Consider the following 15,339-nt stretch of genomic DNA (forward strand, 5'->3'; position numbering starts at 1 on the left):
TTTAATTTAATATATTAAAGGCCTCTGTGATATTTTTCCTTATACTTGTATACAAATTATTTTAAATATGTAAGTAACGAGGAACAATTGCATTAGCAAACAGTTACAAAATATACTAACGGCCGTTCCCAATATTTAATCTATCTCTGGTTTTGCCCTACTAGAGATAGGAATAGCTCACAATTGACATAAAATATATGTCTCTAATATCTAATCTGAGCTATTCCTATCTCTAGTAGGGCAAAACCAGAGATAGATCAAATATTGGGAACGGCCATAAAACACTAAACTTAAATCAACTCATGTCAACTCTCAATTTTTTATTGACAATGTAAATAATTAACTATTAATGAATATATAAATACATTAATTTTCAGCTATTTTAGATTTAACATTAAGTTTTCCCAGTTGCCCTAACATGAGGACGGTGTTGATCAAATTTTCAGAATAGATACGCTGGTTTGTTTCCATTCGTCTAAGTTTTTGGACAACATATTTAGAAAAGAATTCTAATTCATATTCATTTCCTACTCTGCTGTCGACACTATCAAAACTAGGTTTGCGTCTAGTACTTTTGGTGTTGCTTTGAATGTTCAAACTTTTTGATTGTCTTTTGTTTGTGTCACTTCTGGTATTATTTGGCGCTTCTTGTACGTTCTTCTCATTTAAATCAGCGCCCAAATCATTAGCCTCCTCCTCGTTGAGTTGAATGGTTAGGTCATCTGGCACGGTGACCATCGGTATGTGGTTGTCGCTGAAAACTGGTGTTGGCAGGAATGATACCCGTTTCCTTACTTTTACTGCTGATTTGGATTTATTATCACTCATAATACCACTGATCGTATGGCGCCTGTTGCTGCTTTCTTTAACATCATTTTTGTGTAAACGGCTAACATTTGGCTTTTTACTCCAAAAGTTTACCTTAATTGTGGGTTTCGGTTTAGGTTTTTCAATAGTTTTTAACTTAGATGACGGTGGAAACTTATAGCGAATATTATCCTCTTCGCTTTTTGTTTCCTGTTGTTTTCTTGGAGTCTTGATCAATTTTGTATTATTAATGTATTGAGTGTTCAACTTATATCGCACACTGTCATCATCTGGTATGAAGCTGGATCTCTTGCTGGTTTTAGCGACAATTTGTTTCATATTTGAGTTCTGCACCTGAAAAGTATAACCTTAGAATTATGTTGAGTAAACACAAACACTTCGTAAACTGTCAATGATTTCCCGCCTTTTAATTTATTCTTTTATTTACAAGCATTTCTCTTGTTATGTAGAGCAAAAGTTTCAATATAAGAATAAATATCTACTTAGCTGAATAAAAAGTGACAATAGTAAAAATAATATTCGTTTCAGATGTATGAAAATAGAACTAAAAACAATAATTTTAGGTTATGACACGAAACACTAAAACAGCTGTTTACTATAGTTTTCGTCGAAAATTTGTTGTAATAGATAAAACCTCGTAAATAACTTGAATTTCTGATTTAATTTACGGGTTATCTTTAATACATAACATACGCCTGGCAGTCAATTTTATCACTTTGTCACAAACTCTTTTTATCGACCTTAATGTTACATAATGCGAGTAAAAGTATGAAAGACTTACCTTCTAGTATTTGTCGAGTAAAACAACACAATAAAATTACTAGATAAATAAGGTTTTGTCTCTATAAATGCAAATAAATAGACAAACACAGCACCGTTTACGACCTAGTTCACGCTACGCTACATGACGCAAAGTGGTACTAAACTTTCCCGCCAGGGGCGCCGGTAGCTACTAGCTGCGTTTAGTGAATGCGCGGGAAAAGAGAATGTCAAAGTCGTAGGTAAATCGTAGCACTTTTCGTAGCCACTAGCCAGTCGGGCCAGAGATCAATTAAAATATTTTAGTGTAGACTTAAGACTGTAGTCCCCTAAGAGTCATAAGCAATTAAAATATTATATTGTTGGATCAGATCGTAAGTATCGCTTTGGTTAAAATCCGATAGGCGAAAGCCGACACTTTTATTATTCCTTGATAATTTGGCTATAGCGATATAGATTTTTCTCAGCAATGACTAAAGCTAAGAAATTAAAGTTCATTGTCAGTATTCATCATGTCGTCTTTGAAATACCCACAGCATATCACGATTGGTCAACTTTTATAACACAGAATAATCAATCAAAAAGACCTCTGTAAAAAAAGGGATTCCTATTTTGCTCACAGAGGAGATTAATTTAAGGTTCCAAAATTAGTACATAGATTGGTTAAAGCATACACTTTAATTTGCCCATAGCTTATATGAAATGTATTTATGGTTTTTAAATTACGCGACAAAAACCATTTTGTCGCTTACGCCCTTTCCATTTTTTGCTGTCCCATTGCTTTTTTTCTTCAACAAACAAGCAATCTAACATAATATTATTATTATCCAATACGGGTTTTCCTTAACACAAACCATTAAAACAGCATGACACTTATTACTATAAACATTAATGATTATTGATAACCTAACTTTAGCTTCAGACGGCTTAAAGTCTCGACTGGGTTGCACCAACTAACTTTGACTTTAACCTTAACTATAACCGGAAAAATTGATAGATGTCGTATGAGAATATGGGGTGTTTGGACGCCATATTTAACTTTAACTATAACCACGCCTCTGGTGCAACCCAACCTTAGATAATAGCAGTTCCTTTTTTTTATGAAATAAGGGGGCAAGCGAGCAAACGTGTCACCTGATGGAAAGCAATTACTTCCGTCGCCCATGGACACTCGCAGCATCAGAAGAGCTGCATCCGCGTTGTCGGCCTTTTAAGAGGGAATAGGGTACTTAATAGGGGAGGGTAGGGATGGGAAGGGAAGGGAATAGGGGAGGGTAGGGAAAGAAACAGGAGAGTGTAGGGAAGGGAAAAGGGTAGGGGATTGAGCCTCCGGTAAACTCACTCACTCGGCGAAACATTGCGCAAGCGCTGTTTCACGCCGGTTTTCTGTGAGCCCGTGGTATTTCTCCGGTCGAGCCGGCCCGTTCGTGCCGAAGCATAGCTCTCCCACGTCAATCCTTAGTTTGACTAGGTAATTTTTGTTACTGAAATTATGACTTACCTATGCTGTTTCTCCTTGAGCCTTTCCTTTGGCTAGCGAAATTCCACGTTGGTATGCTAGTGCCAAAATTCTTAAAAGGACTTGTAGAGAAAAGTGAATAACAAAACGTGTCCGTCTGTCTGTCTGTCTGTATGTCTTCAGGCTGTAACTCAAGAACGGTAATAGCTAGAGGGTTGAAATTCACTGATTATGTATTTCTATGGCCGCTATAACAACAAATACAGCAGCGCATTTAACTCTGTAGACTTCGATATCATCCTTTCCATCCTTCGTTCCCTTAACATATCTCCCTCAGTGGTAGACTGGTTCGACACCTACCTTCGAGGACGCTCGCAACGTGTCCGCTCGGATGAGGCCACCTCAGATTGGTGCGATATTGAAGCGGGTGTTCCTCAAGGTGGCGTTCTCTCTCCCCTCCTATTCTCTATTTTTATTAATATTATTGCTACACTAATCATTTCAAATTTTCATTTATACGCAGACGACCTGCAAATTTATCGGCACTGTACCATCGATGATATTAATTCTGCGATTGCTGGCATTAATATCGACCTACATAAAATAGCCGACTGGGCCAGATCTTTTGGTATGCTTGTAAATCCGAGAAAATCGCAGGCCATCATAATTGGCAGCAAATACACGACTCAACACTTACGCAATGTGCCTCCAGTCATATATGATGGTACTGTTATTGACTATGCTGACTCAGCTAAAAATTTAGGGATCATCTTGGACAGTAATCTCAGTTGGAAACCTCAGGTTAATGAAGTCAGTAGAAAGGTACACCACTCGTTGCACATGATGAGGAGCCTCCAAAATTTTTTGCCCATTCCTACCAAAATTCTCCTTGTCCAAACCCTCATTCTCCCTATCCTCGACTATGCCGATTCTTGTTACTTAGACTTGAGTGAGGAATTATTGACAAAATTAGAACGCCTGCAGAATCTCTGTATCCGTTTTATTTTTGGATTAAAAAAGTTTGACCACATATCTGGATTTAGATCAAAACTCAAGTGGCTTCCTATCCGTCTCCGTCGCAATTCCCATATCCTTAGCTTACTGTATAATATCCTGTATAATCCTCTATCTCCCTCCTACCTTGTTGATCGATTCAATTTTTCCCGACCCCTCCATATCCCATGTAGATCCAGCGTTAGAACAAACCTTTCCCTCCCACTGCATCGTACCAACTTTTACTCCTACTCATTCACCGTTCATGCAGTCAGATTGTGGAACTCGCTTCCTCATGCTGTTCGCGATAGCTCCACTATCAGTTCATTCAAAAGAAAACTAAAAGAGCATTATCTTCAAGAATCCATATAAATACCGTTATTAAATATACATATAGTATGTATGTATTATAGGCGAATTATTCTGTATTTATTTCAATTATTATAGTATTGTATATTATTTATTCTGATTATAATATTGTATGTATTATTATTATAATTAAGTATTTAATATTATTTTCTTATATGTAGACTTAAAGAATTATTTTGTGATTGTGCACGCTCTGTCCATTTTCTTACATGTCATATCTCTCCTCATAGGGCTGCTGTAAGAAATTTCTTTAGAAATAAGCAGTTCCTTTGTGTCGTCTTTCCATGTCAATTGTTTTAGAATAAGTTTCTTGTGTACAATAAATGTTAAATAAATAAATAAATAAATACGTACTAAAAACAAAATTAATTTAATATTAGGGGGGGGGGGGGGGGGGGGGGCTTCCATACTATAAACGTGATTTTTCATACATTTTTTGCTCGGTATCAATGATGACAACAGATTGGCACTTGCATAGGTACCTATTTTGTCATCATGGTATTGATTATATTTAATATTTAGGTATACTTACTTTAATATTTAATAATAAAATTAATAAGTAAGGGGGCTCCCATACAAAAATATTTTTTTTTACTATTTTTGCTCTATAATGGTGCAGGACCCTTCGTGCGCGAGTCCATAGGCGTACGTCTATCATATTTTGTAATTATTAAGTATTTTAAATTATTGAAGTTAATAAATAATTTAATATAAAAAATCATAAGTACTTAATTATTGTTATTAGTATTGCTCGAAATTACGTAATTTTTATTTCTGAATACATTTCCCAACTTTCGAAACAAAAGAAATTAGGTGCGATGAAAATAACTTTAAGTAAATGAGATTTTCTCAAGATCGAAATTATTTTTATCCCCGACCTACATCATTAGGCATACCTATTTATAGATTTTTCGCCTAGAAAGTAAGCAGGACGAATAATTTCCTGTAATAAACAAAAATAACAAGCACTCACCATATGATTTTTCATAGAAATCCAGCCCATCTTCACAAAAAACCGACGTTTACGGTAAAAGTTCGTGATTATTTATTAAATTTCACTAAACACCTGTGAAAAACAGTTCTCCGAGCCTTTAAAAGGACGAAAATAGACGTAGAGGTTATGTCAGACCTTGAGATCTCGTCTCAGACTGATCGGAGGGGGAGGCTGTGCGCAATGCGACACCATTCATATGAAAATCTGACCGTTCATTGAAACATTATTTGTTAACGAAAACTTTGTTAACTTGCTTACGTAAAAATATGATAAAGTAAATTAAATGTTTTCTGAGAAAAATGACCGTAAAATTACGTACAGTTCACATAAAATCAGTTTTACTTTTCAGCACTTTGGTAACGTATTTTTTTATTCAATAGCAGTTGTTGTGCATTAGATTTTATTTTATTATTATAATAAAACAGTGACAATAGAAATAAAATATGTAATATTCACCTTAATTTTATATTGATTTCCGGCAAGAGCAAGTTTTCCAGTAGATAATTCATAAAAGCTCACATAACTTGTAGATATAACGCATGCGCTTTGTCATTAATTACTTTAAAATTGTTATTTTGAACAATACTAAAAAAAACGTTAATTACTACGTTTTTTTAACAGAAAACTTAAATTAAAACCTATATTATTAGGTTAAACATGACGTAATTTATTACCTACTTACTTACCTAATTTGTCCTACTTTTTTCGTTGGCTTCTGTTGGCGGTTGCAACCGTTTATTCACCCAACAAAACACATTTTATTAAAATAATTTATTTCATTTAAGTATTATTAAGCTGAAAATAAACAATAAAAATAAAAAATATTTTCTTTAAATAAAATTTCGGCTTACCTGTGCTCTGACGGCCGCTAAATGGAGCTGTGTGGCTCTGTAGTCATATTTCTTTAACGAAATTTCCTCCTACAACAAAAGAAAATATAATAAATATTTGAATAGTGATTTAAAACAAAATTTGTCTAAGCGCCATCTATGTATTACAAAAATAAACTGTTCACTTTGATGCTAGGTGTAATGTATAATTTACTCCGGTAGGTGGCGTCTAATAAATTTTAGTAAGCGCCATCTATTTTAACGGTGTGAAACTGTGAAAAAATTTTTTTTTCGGTAGACGGCACGTTATTCCTAACAAAAACGGTAGATGGCGCTACCTCAACATATCCGCTCCAGCAACCGGTCAGAAAAAAAATCTGCCACTTTACGTAGAGTTTTACATTATTTAAAATACAGTTACTACATAACAATAAACGCAAAAAGTATAATAAGGGCCTTACGCAATTATTGATTTATATAATTATGACAATATAAGTACTTATTATTCTTTAAATACGATATTACTTTTCCGGCAGTTTCTTTACGTAAAAAACTAGTCGAAAAAGTATATTATTATATAATATCATTTTCTTGAAATATTTTGTGTTTACGCCACGGGTACTACGTCAAAACTTCTCATTACCGTAAGAAGAAGTCTGCACTTACCTGTATCTCATTAACTTTACTGTAGTGGTTACTCTCCAGGCTACGAGACTGCAGTCGTGCTAAAGCGTCGAGGCCGTCCTGAAAAAAGTAAACATTTTTAAGAAATAAGAAAACTTCACATGCAGTGTGCACGGTATAAAATATAGGGGCGTAGCGTACCTTGGCCCTGTATAGTTTGGGGGCCCTTAGGAAGGGTAAAGATTTCTCAAAAAAGAAAAACAAATGTTTGCATAAAATTAAAAGAAATTCATCATAATTATCTGTATCATTTTAAAAACAGTTCAAATTAATCCTTGCCTTTTTTTCGGCAAACTGATTAATTAAATCATTCATAGCTGATGACGACTTTAGTTTTTCTAAAGTTTCTGCCTCTATTTAGTGACAGGTTTGAAAGGCGTTTCTGTCCCATAGAAGTTCTTAAAATTTTAACACGCGTTACTCGGGAACAAAGAAATTTTGCTTTTTTTTTACTTTTCTCTTTTCTGAAATTTAAAAAATTTGGGAAGTTTTTTTTCTTACGCGCAGGCAATTAAAATATAAATTGAAGTTTTACGAAAATCTTATGCTGCTAGTTTGTAATTAATAATTATTTATTTATTATTTATCTTTAACCCAGATCGGTGCAAGTGGTACCACGGCTCACTCAGTAGCATTGAAAGATTACTCAGCTTTCATTTAATATTGAGTTTTAATAAAAATCATCATTTAATTATATTTAAGTAATCATTAAATCTCTCTGAGTTCGGCCCTTAGAGTGTAAACCATTTCTAAATTAATGAACTTTAATTGATGAAACTTGATGAAGATTTTGACAGAAAATGTGTGGAGATTGTGGCAAAATCGCCATTTAATTAAAGATAAGCAATCATTAAATATTTCTGAGTTCGGCCGTTATAAAGTAAACGTTCAGCATAGGTTTCTAAATTTTATGTATGAGAACCTACGAATAACAAAAACTATTAGAACATAATGTTTTGATCTTGATTTTACATAATTATTTTTTTAAATTTCGAGACTGCATCGAAGGTCGAAACCATACCGATCTTCGGTATGGTTTCGACCTTCGATGCAGTAATTAATACTAGTCAAAAAAACAAAATAAGGGTCTTTTTTGTCTTTTTTGTCGTTGGAAGCTATTACTTTCGTTTAACACCTTCATCGTAGGTATAGCAGACACAATAGATTTTCAATTCCCAATCAATGCCCAAGCGGCAGCCGGCTGCCGCTTGGGGATTGATGGGTAAATGCATTGTTAAGTGGGTGACGGTTTATGATAGTGTTATCACACGTGTTAGCAAAGCTTTTTTAAGTAGGTATTCACTGACATCTTGAATTATTCATTTTTACCCCGTGTCCAAAACTTTGATATGAAAAGAATCTACGGAACTATCTATTAAGGCATGTCCTGACTCCTAACATACTCTTAGTTTGGTTAATTACAGCTTGCAGCATCAATGCCCTAAAAGCGCAAGCTACTAACCTGGATCTCAGTAGACTAGCCAGCTTGCAGAACAGAGCTGCAACCATCTCTTTCTCCACTTGGATATTTTTTTGAAGTGGATAGTTTTGTACCAGACCAGACGTCAGTGACCAAACGATTAGAAAAAGGTTACACGAGGACCAGCAGTTCTCCAGAAGACGATTAGTACGAATTCCCTTAATGAGTACAGATCGGGCAAACCGATTATCGTTCGTCAGGCAGCATCTCGTATGAAATATGAGTGGCTAGAGCAGAGCTACGAACAGAGTGTTGTTCACTGACGAGCGCAAAGTGAAATTTTGTAGTGATGATCGTCGCATTAGAGTCTGGAGACGTGAAGGAGATAAATGCATACATGAATCTCTATGTCTGGCAGAACCGAGCTAGTCATTCTCAGTTGCCTCCACTGACATCCATAACGGCTCAACGATAGGTCATAGGACCCCATATTGTGGTCACATATTATGCACATCGAGTTGGCGCAGGATTCCACCTGGTGCACGACAATGTTAGAGCCACCAGGGAAGACCTAGAGTCAGCTACCTAGTATACAGGTCATGCCCTGGCCTGCGAACTGGCGGGGTCCGAAGGGGGGGTCACAGGGGACATGACCCCCCAAAATCTAAGGTCAAATTGAAAAATTTCAAAATCTTGCCTAATAATAAAAGGAAATATTATTTTCTAGTTATCCCCTAACCGCTACTGTTTCCGACCTTAGACAGCTGTCAACCATGTTTTTTTAGGCAGATAAAAATAAATTGTGTAGTGACTAGTGAGTGACACCCCTCCCCCCCCCCCCCCCCCCCCCCCCAAATTTGCGCCTGCCTGCGAACAGTCCGGACCTGAATCCCACGATCGAGCACATTTGGGACATCTGAAAACGAAAGGTCCGAAGCACATACCAACTCGTCGACAATGAGAGACAGCTGATTGACGTGCTGAAAAGAAGCTTCCGCAAGAAACATTATTGTTCACCTTGTGGAGAGTGTACCTACTAGACTGGAAGAGTGCATTAGAAAACGAGGGAGCCATACCATATATTATAGTAAAAAAAAAATCAACACCTTTTTATTTTTTTACTTATTCAGTTATTTCTTTTCTCAATATTTGATTTTTCGGTAAGATAATTAAAAACTTTTTAATTTTTTTTCATTATTTTAAGATTAATTAATGTAAGTATCGAATTTATTCATTAATTTATCCTGTAATCGCTTAAAATCTTGAGGGCACTTAAAGAATGTGGTGGCCCTTATTTTGTTTTCACTAGAACATGAGAAATGACAAAATGTGACCATTATAGGTCCGCTATAATTTTAAGCTAAGATTCGTAATAAAAACCGCTTAATAAATTACAAGTAACAACTTTGACTCTATATTCTCGAACCCTCGACTCTACTATTCGAAACTCTACCTGTAGCTGCTTTATCTGTATTTCTAAGTCTTGTGCGTCTTTCCTGAGCTGTTCGTAGTTGAGCCGCGCCTGGCCTCCTCCCATCCTGTCCAACAGCATCTCACCACGAAGCACCGGAGGCATTGTTTCCTGTGGACAAAAAAGAGATTATAGCCAAGATGTTACAAATACTGTAGGTTTAGTTACCTATCTCTTTTGCTAATAATAAGTATTCATATTGTATACACAGGTTATAGTTATTATGTAGTTGTATACGTTGTGTAAGATGGTTTTTACATTTTTTTTTATTCTAACGTAACAAACAACGATGATTTGTATAATACAACATCTATTACATATTATGCACAGACATCAGAAAAAAATATATTAAAAATAAAATTAAATTAAGAAATTTAAAAAACCTCCGCCAAACAACTTTAAAAAGCAATGAAATAATATTATAATAATAAATATACACAAGTTAGGAATTATTTGAACTTTAAGGCAGTTAATATTATTTCATTACTTTTTAAAGTTGTTGTAAAGTTGGCGGGGGTTTTTTTTAATTTCTTAATTTAATTTTATTTCATACTTTTTAAACTTGTGTTGGTTTAAATATTGCAGAATAATTCCTATCAACACAATCATATTCTCATAATAACCATATTCTATCAATCACAAACATGAAACCTCCACTTTGGGTTCATACGAAGCTCGGTTCCTATAGAATGTAGGTGATGCTGCAGCAGCAGCATGTAAATATTAAAATGAGCCCAAACACGAAACCTCTGCTCTAAGTTGGCGAGTAGCTGGATATCCTATTGATTACCAGGTGATGCTGCAGCACCAGGTCAACTTTCCATTATTATGTGTATACGTATATTGTATATTTACAAATTTCACGAACTAGAATGAAATATAAAACCCATCAAACGACTACAAGTTGCTAACGGCCTTTCATGAACCAGATAAACCCTGATTGTGCAGCACTGAACAGGCTAATGATGATGAATTATATCTAAGAACACTCTCGATCATGTCAGCTTTCAAACAAAAAAAAAAACTAGATCAAAATCGGTCCACCCGTTTGGATGCTACGATGCCACGGACAGATACACACACAGACAAACAGACAGACAGACACGTCAAACTTATAACACCCCTCTTTTTTGTCGGGGGTTAAAAAATAGCGCCTATCAATAATTATTCATATTTTTTTTATTTAATCATATTATTATTATCTCTCCTCTACTCTATGTATAATAGTTTACAGATCAAACGTGTTTTCCATCCTGGCACGTATTCTATTGTGTATCGCAAATATGACTAAATACAATATGGAATACAAAAATATATTATACCTATTAACTGGGTTGCAACTTGCAACATGTGTTATACCTTCTAGGCTTCTTGGTCCGTCTTTATATTATACGAGCTTTTGCCCGCGGCTTCGCTCGCGTTAAGAAGTATTATTACCTATATACAAACTTTCATCCCCTATTTTAACCCCTTGAAGGTGGAATTTATCAAAATCCTTTCTTAGCGGATGCCTACGTCATAATAATATCTACCTGCATGCCGAATTTCAGCCTGATCGGTCCAGTGGTTTGGGCTGTGCGTTGATAGATTACCATGTCAGTCAGTCACCTTTGAGTTTTATAAATATGATTTTTCTCTGTTTTCTAGTCATTCCTGTTACGTAGTTTATATACTCTTTGGTCATGCCTATACCGCTAAACCAATCACGATGAAATTTTGCGGATTCTTTGAGAACGGACAAAGGACGTAGACGTGGTTTTGTCTTTAAAATATTTTAACAGCAAGGCGCCATAAACGAATTTTACCAACGCCAAAGGCCAAAGCAACTTGAAACTGTCATACTGCCGCACTCAGAGTGGAACATTAATTACTTAAATGTAATTAATTCAAAATTTTGACATAAGCCCCATACATTATCTGTCAAACTCTCCATTAAATTGAAGGTTAATCGTAATTAAATGTCTCTGAGTACGGCGGATAATCTTCCTTGTGACCTTGGTACTTACGTACTTTCTTTTAGTCAATCTTTACACTTTTCCTAAATCTATATTTAAGGTCTATACCTAAATTAAAGCAGGAATTATATAATAATACAGGAATGTCTGTCCGAGTGTCAGCCGGATGCCTTGTTTAACTGTTCTTAATGCATAATATGAGCAGAAAATAGCTTGACGCATTCCAAAGTGGAGGCATTTCGTGTTAGCCTCTGAAATGAAACCGGAATCCTATATTCGCTTGACCAATAGGTATCTAGTATCTACCTATAATATCTACACTAATCTTACTAATCTTATATCTTTAAACGAGCAATTCTTGTACATATATATATATATATATAGATCGATTTATCGCCCCCGAAACCCCCTATACTTATACAAAATTTCATGAAAATCGTTGGAACCGATTCCGAGACTCCAATTATATATATATATATATATATATATATATATATATATATATATATATATATATATATATATATATATATATATATATATATATAAATATATATCTAGCTAGGAATCGTTTACAGAAAATGTCAGAAAATGTTATAAAGAGGAAAACTACTACTGGACCACTGGAAAAACACAATTTTTGGCCTATTTTTGCTCCATATAACGATACGGAGTGCGTGAGTTCGCTCGCACTTGGCCGATTATATGTATTTATATTATAAAAAGTGTGTCTGTCTGTCGGTTGTCACGTACATGTCTGTTACCTCTTCACGATTAAACTGCTAATCCGATTTTAATAAAATGGAGATAGGAGATACTTTGAACCCAGAGACGAATTTCAGCGCAACGGACTTACGGGCACTATTTAGAACAGCCTTTCCCAAAGTGAGCGACAACGGCCCCTTGTGGGCGCTGAAGGCCTAAAGGCGGGCGGTGTGGGGGCCCAGAAAAAAATGGGGGCGTTGTGTAGAGACTTTCATTTAAAAATAGGTGAAACAAAGAGGGCGCCAAAATTTTTTTTCTTCTCAAAGTGGGCGGTAGACAAAATAAGTTTGGAAACCCCTGACTTTGTCTACCGCCCACTTTGAGAAGAAAAAAAATTTTGGCGCCCTCTTTGTTTTAATGATTTGCCATCATTGATTCAACCCTATAACTACTGAAGTTGGGGGTCAAGTAAAACCCCAACTAGTTTTTGCTCCGAATATTTTAATTTATTATCTTCAAAGTTTACCATATTAATTAAATTAAGTATATACTTAGTGCTAATCCGTAGAGACCTCAGTCGAGCTCGTTTGCTAAAGACTGTATATAAGACGCTCCCCCTACGGAGATGGCGTAATTTACCGTTAGAGTTTTATCAGCCCATAATTTGAAAGCTACAAAATTATATTAAAATACAGCAATCATCTTCAGCATATTCCTTTCTCTGTTATTAATTTCCTATTTTTGTTTATTATACTCATGATGTCAGCTTCGAAACTAGTTAATACCAATTTATTTAAATTCAAGCATACATTCGTATTTAAAAATTACGTTTATTTGAAACACACGCCAATAGATTGACAATTTCATTACATAGAATTTTTTAGGTCAATTTTGAACTAAGATTCCTTAAAAAGTAGAATTTTGGTGCGATCTCGGCAACGCGGCAAAATATGTATGGTCAAGGTCGTTTGCTCTGGGGATGACCTTTATAGAGAAAATTTATTTAGTGACTATGTAAATGTCACTTATAATTTGGAACTTTACGAAAATAATCCTAAATAAACAATACTTATACTTACACAAAGACCTTTTTGAAAAAAAGCTTTATTTAAATACTAGATTAAGATAATAAATACTATTATGATAATACATTTCACCTCAAATTTTTTAAAGTAAATTGAGTAAATTATTGATATTAAATTTTTATTTTAATCACTTTATTAAATTTTGACAGATTGTTAAATATCGCGACAAGCTTTTATTGTCAATTGCCATGCAAATTGCACCTATAATATATTGAGGTTATAACTTAATAAATAGTAAAAATTTTAAGGATAAATTTATTTTCTTCTTTTTAGAGTAAGTATTTAAATCTAAAAGCTTTTTTTCAAAAAGGTGTGTATAATTATTTTTGTTTTTCAGTTATCTTTGGTTAGATTTTTTAATCTGTTTGATGTAGTTTGTCAAGTCACGTCACGACACTTCACACGAAACTCCACGACATGACACAACATGACACGTCACGACATGACACGACATGACTTGACTCTATTAGATACTTTTCAATTTACTCTCAAAAAGCCCCTATATTTGATACCCATATTGCAGAAGTGCTTTAAAATGACTATTCCCCTATCTTGGATGAGCCGCCATATTGCAGGTAGAATGACATTACATTAGCTTTCGAGATACTCTCAAAAAGCCCTTTCATTTGATACCCATATTGCAGAAGTGCATTAAAATAAGTATTCCCGTTGGATGAGCCGCCATATTGGATTTAGAATGACATTACATTCGCTTTCGAGTTACTATCAAAAAGCCCTTTCATTTAATATCCTTATTGTAGGACTGTATAGAAAATAACTATTTCGCCATCTTGGATGGTCCGCCACATTGGATTTAGAGTGATGTTACATACCATATCATGCATTGTCATTTGTCATCCAAACTAAACGTGTATGCAAAATTTCAGCTCAATCAGTTAAATATTTTATCTACTTCAAAATTGAGTTCCAAAATTTCACCCAAACATAGGTAGGTAAGTATATACTTATTACTCAAATACACACAGAGCAAGTTAAATATAAAAAGCTTTTAACTTTTAAAAAAAGTTAAATTTCACAAGTTAAAGGATGATGTTTTGTTGCAAATTGCAATATTTAAAGTTTTCTACTTTACCAAAGTAGAAAATAACAATTTTTGAAGTGAGGGTTTGGAGTTATAAACTATTTTTGGCTACTGGACAAGATTTTCAGAGTATCTACAGTTTCTACTATTGTAGAATAGACAAGTAGATACGGGATACCTATACGTTTAGTAATAGGTAATTGGTATGTTATTGTATCTTTATTTTCCAACAGTTTATAAGAGGTATAATGATTAATGAGTAATGACATTATAAAAAAGTTTTAACCTCGACTCTTCCATAGGTGATGGATTTGATGTATTATTATTATAAATGTATGAGCACCCCAAATTCCTGTTCTCGTGAACACATAGAATAACATAATTTATAACTCATAATATGACCTGACGCTATGTAAAAATAACATGTGCCGTTCGCACGCAATCACACTGATCGTAACTTGAAATATTATAATATCTCAGCCGATTCTAATATCTCGCGTGTTCTGACTTGGTAATATTGATTTAATATGTAGTCTTTACCCTTTAGTTATCTATTTTTGCTGCCACTTTTTCGATTATTATATTTTGTACTAGCGGACCCGACAGAGGTTGTGTAGAAAAGTTTAAATTAACAAAAGTTTATACGTGGGAGAGCCATGCTTCGGCACGAATGGGCCGGCTCGACCGGAGAAATACCACGTTCTCAGAGAAAACCGGCGTGAAACAGCGCTTGCGCTGTGTTTCG

General features: G+C 34.7%; 2 protein-coding genes across 3 annotated transcripts in view; both read right to left on the reverse strand.

The window, feature by feature from the left end:
• The window catches only part of LOC121731058, a 273,136-nt gene that overhangs the window by 68,888 nt on the left and 188,909 nt on the right, over positions 1-15,339 (reverse strand). For both annotated transcript variants that reach the window (XM_042120377.1, XM_042120376.1), the window contains exons 9-11: positions 9,790-9,918; positions 6,899-6,976; positions 6,254-6,322 (exon numbers count right to left, since the gene is read on the reverse strand). In XM_042120377.1, the coding sequence (XP_041976311.1) occupies positions 6,254-6,322; positions 6,899-6,976; positions 9,790-9,918 (276 nt within the window). The remainder of the gene's footprint in view (positions 1-6,253; positions 6,323-6,898; positions 6,977-9,789; positions 9,919-15,339) is intronic.
• LOC121731060 lies at positions 234-1,772 on the reverse strand. The gene is made up of 2 exons (XM_042120379.1): positions 1,610-1,772; positions 234-1,161 (listed from the first exon to the last, which is right to left on the reverse strand). The coding sequence occupies exon 2, from the start codon at positions 1,144-1,146 to the stop codon at positions 367-369; it is 780 nt and encodes a 259-aa protein (XP_041976313.1). The 5' UTR covers positions 1,147-1,161; positions 1,610-1,772; the 3' UTR covers positions 234-366.

Source organism: Aricia agestis, chromosome 10 (assembly GCF_905147365.1).
Source record: "Aricia agestis chromosome 10, ilAriAges1.1, whole genome shotgun sequence".
NCBI lineage: Eukaryota > Metazoa > Arthropoda > Insecta > Lepidoptera > Lycaenidae > Aricia > Aricia agestis.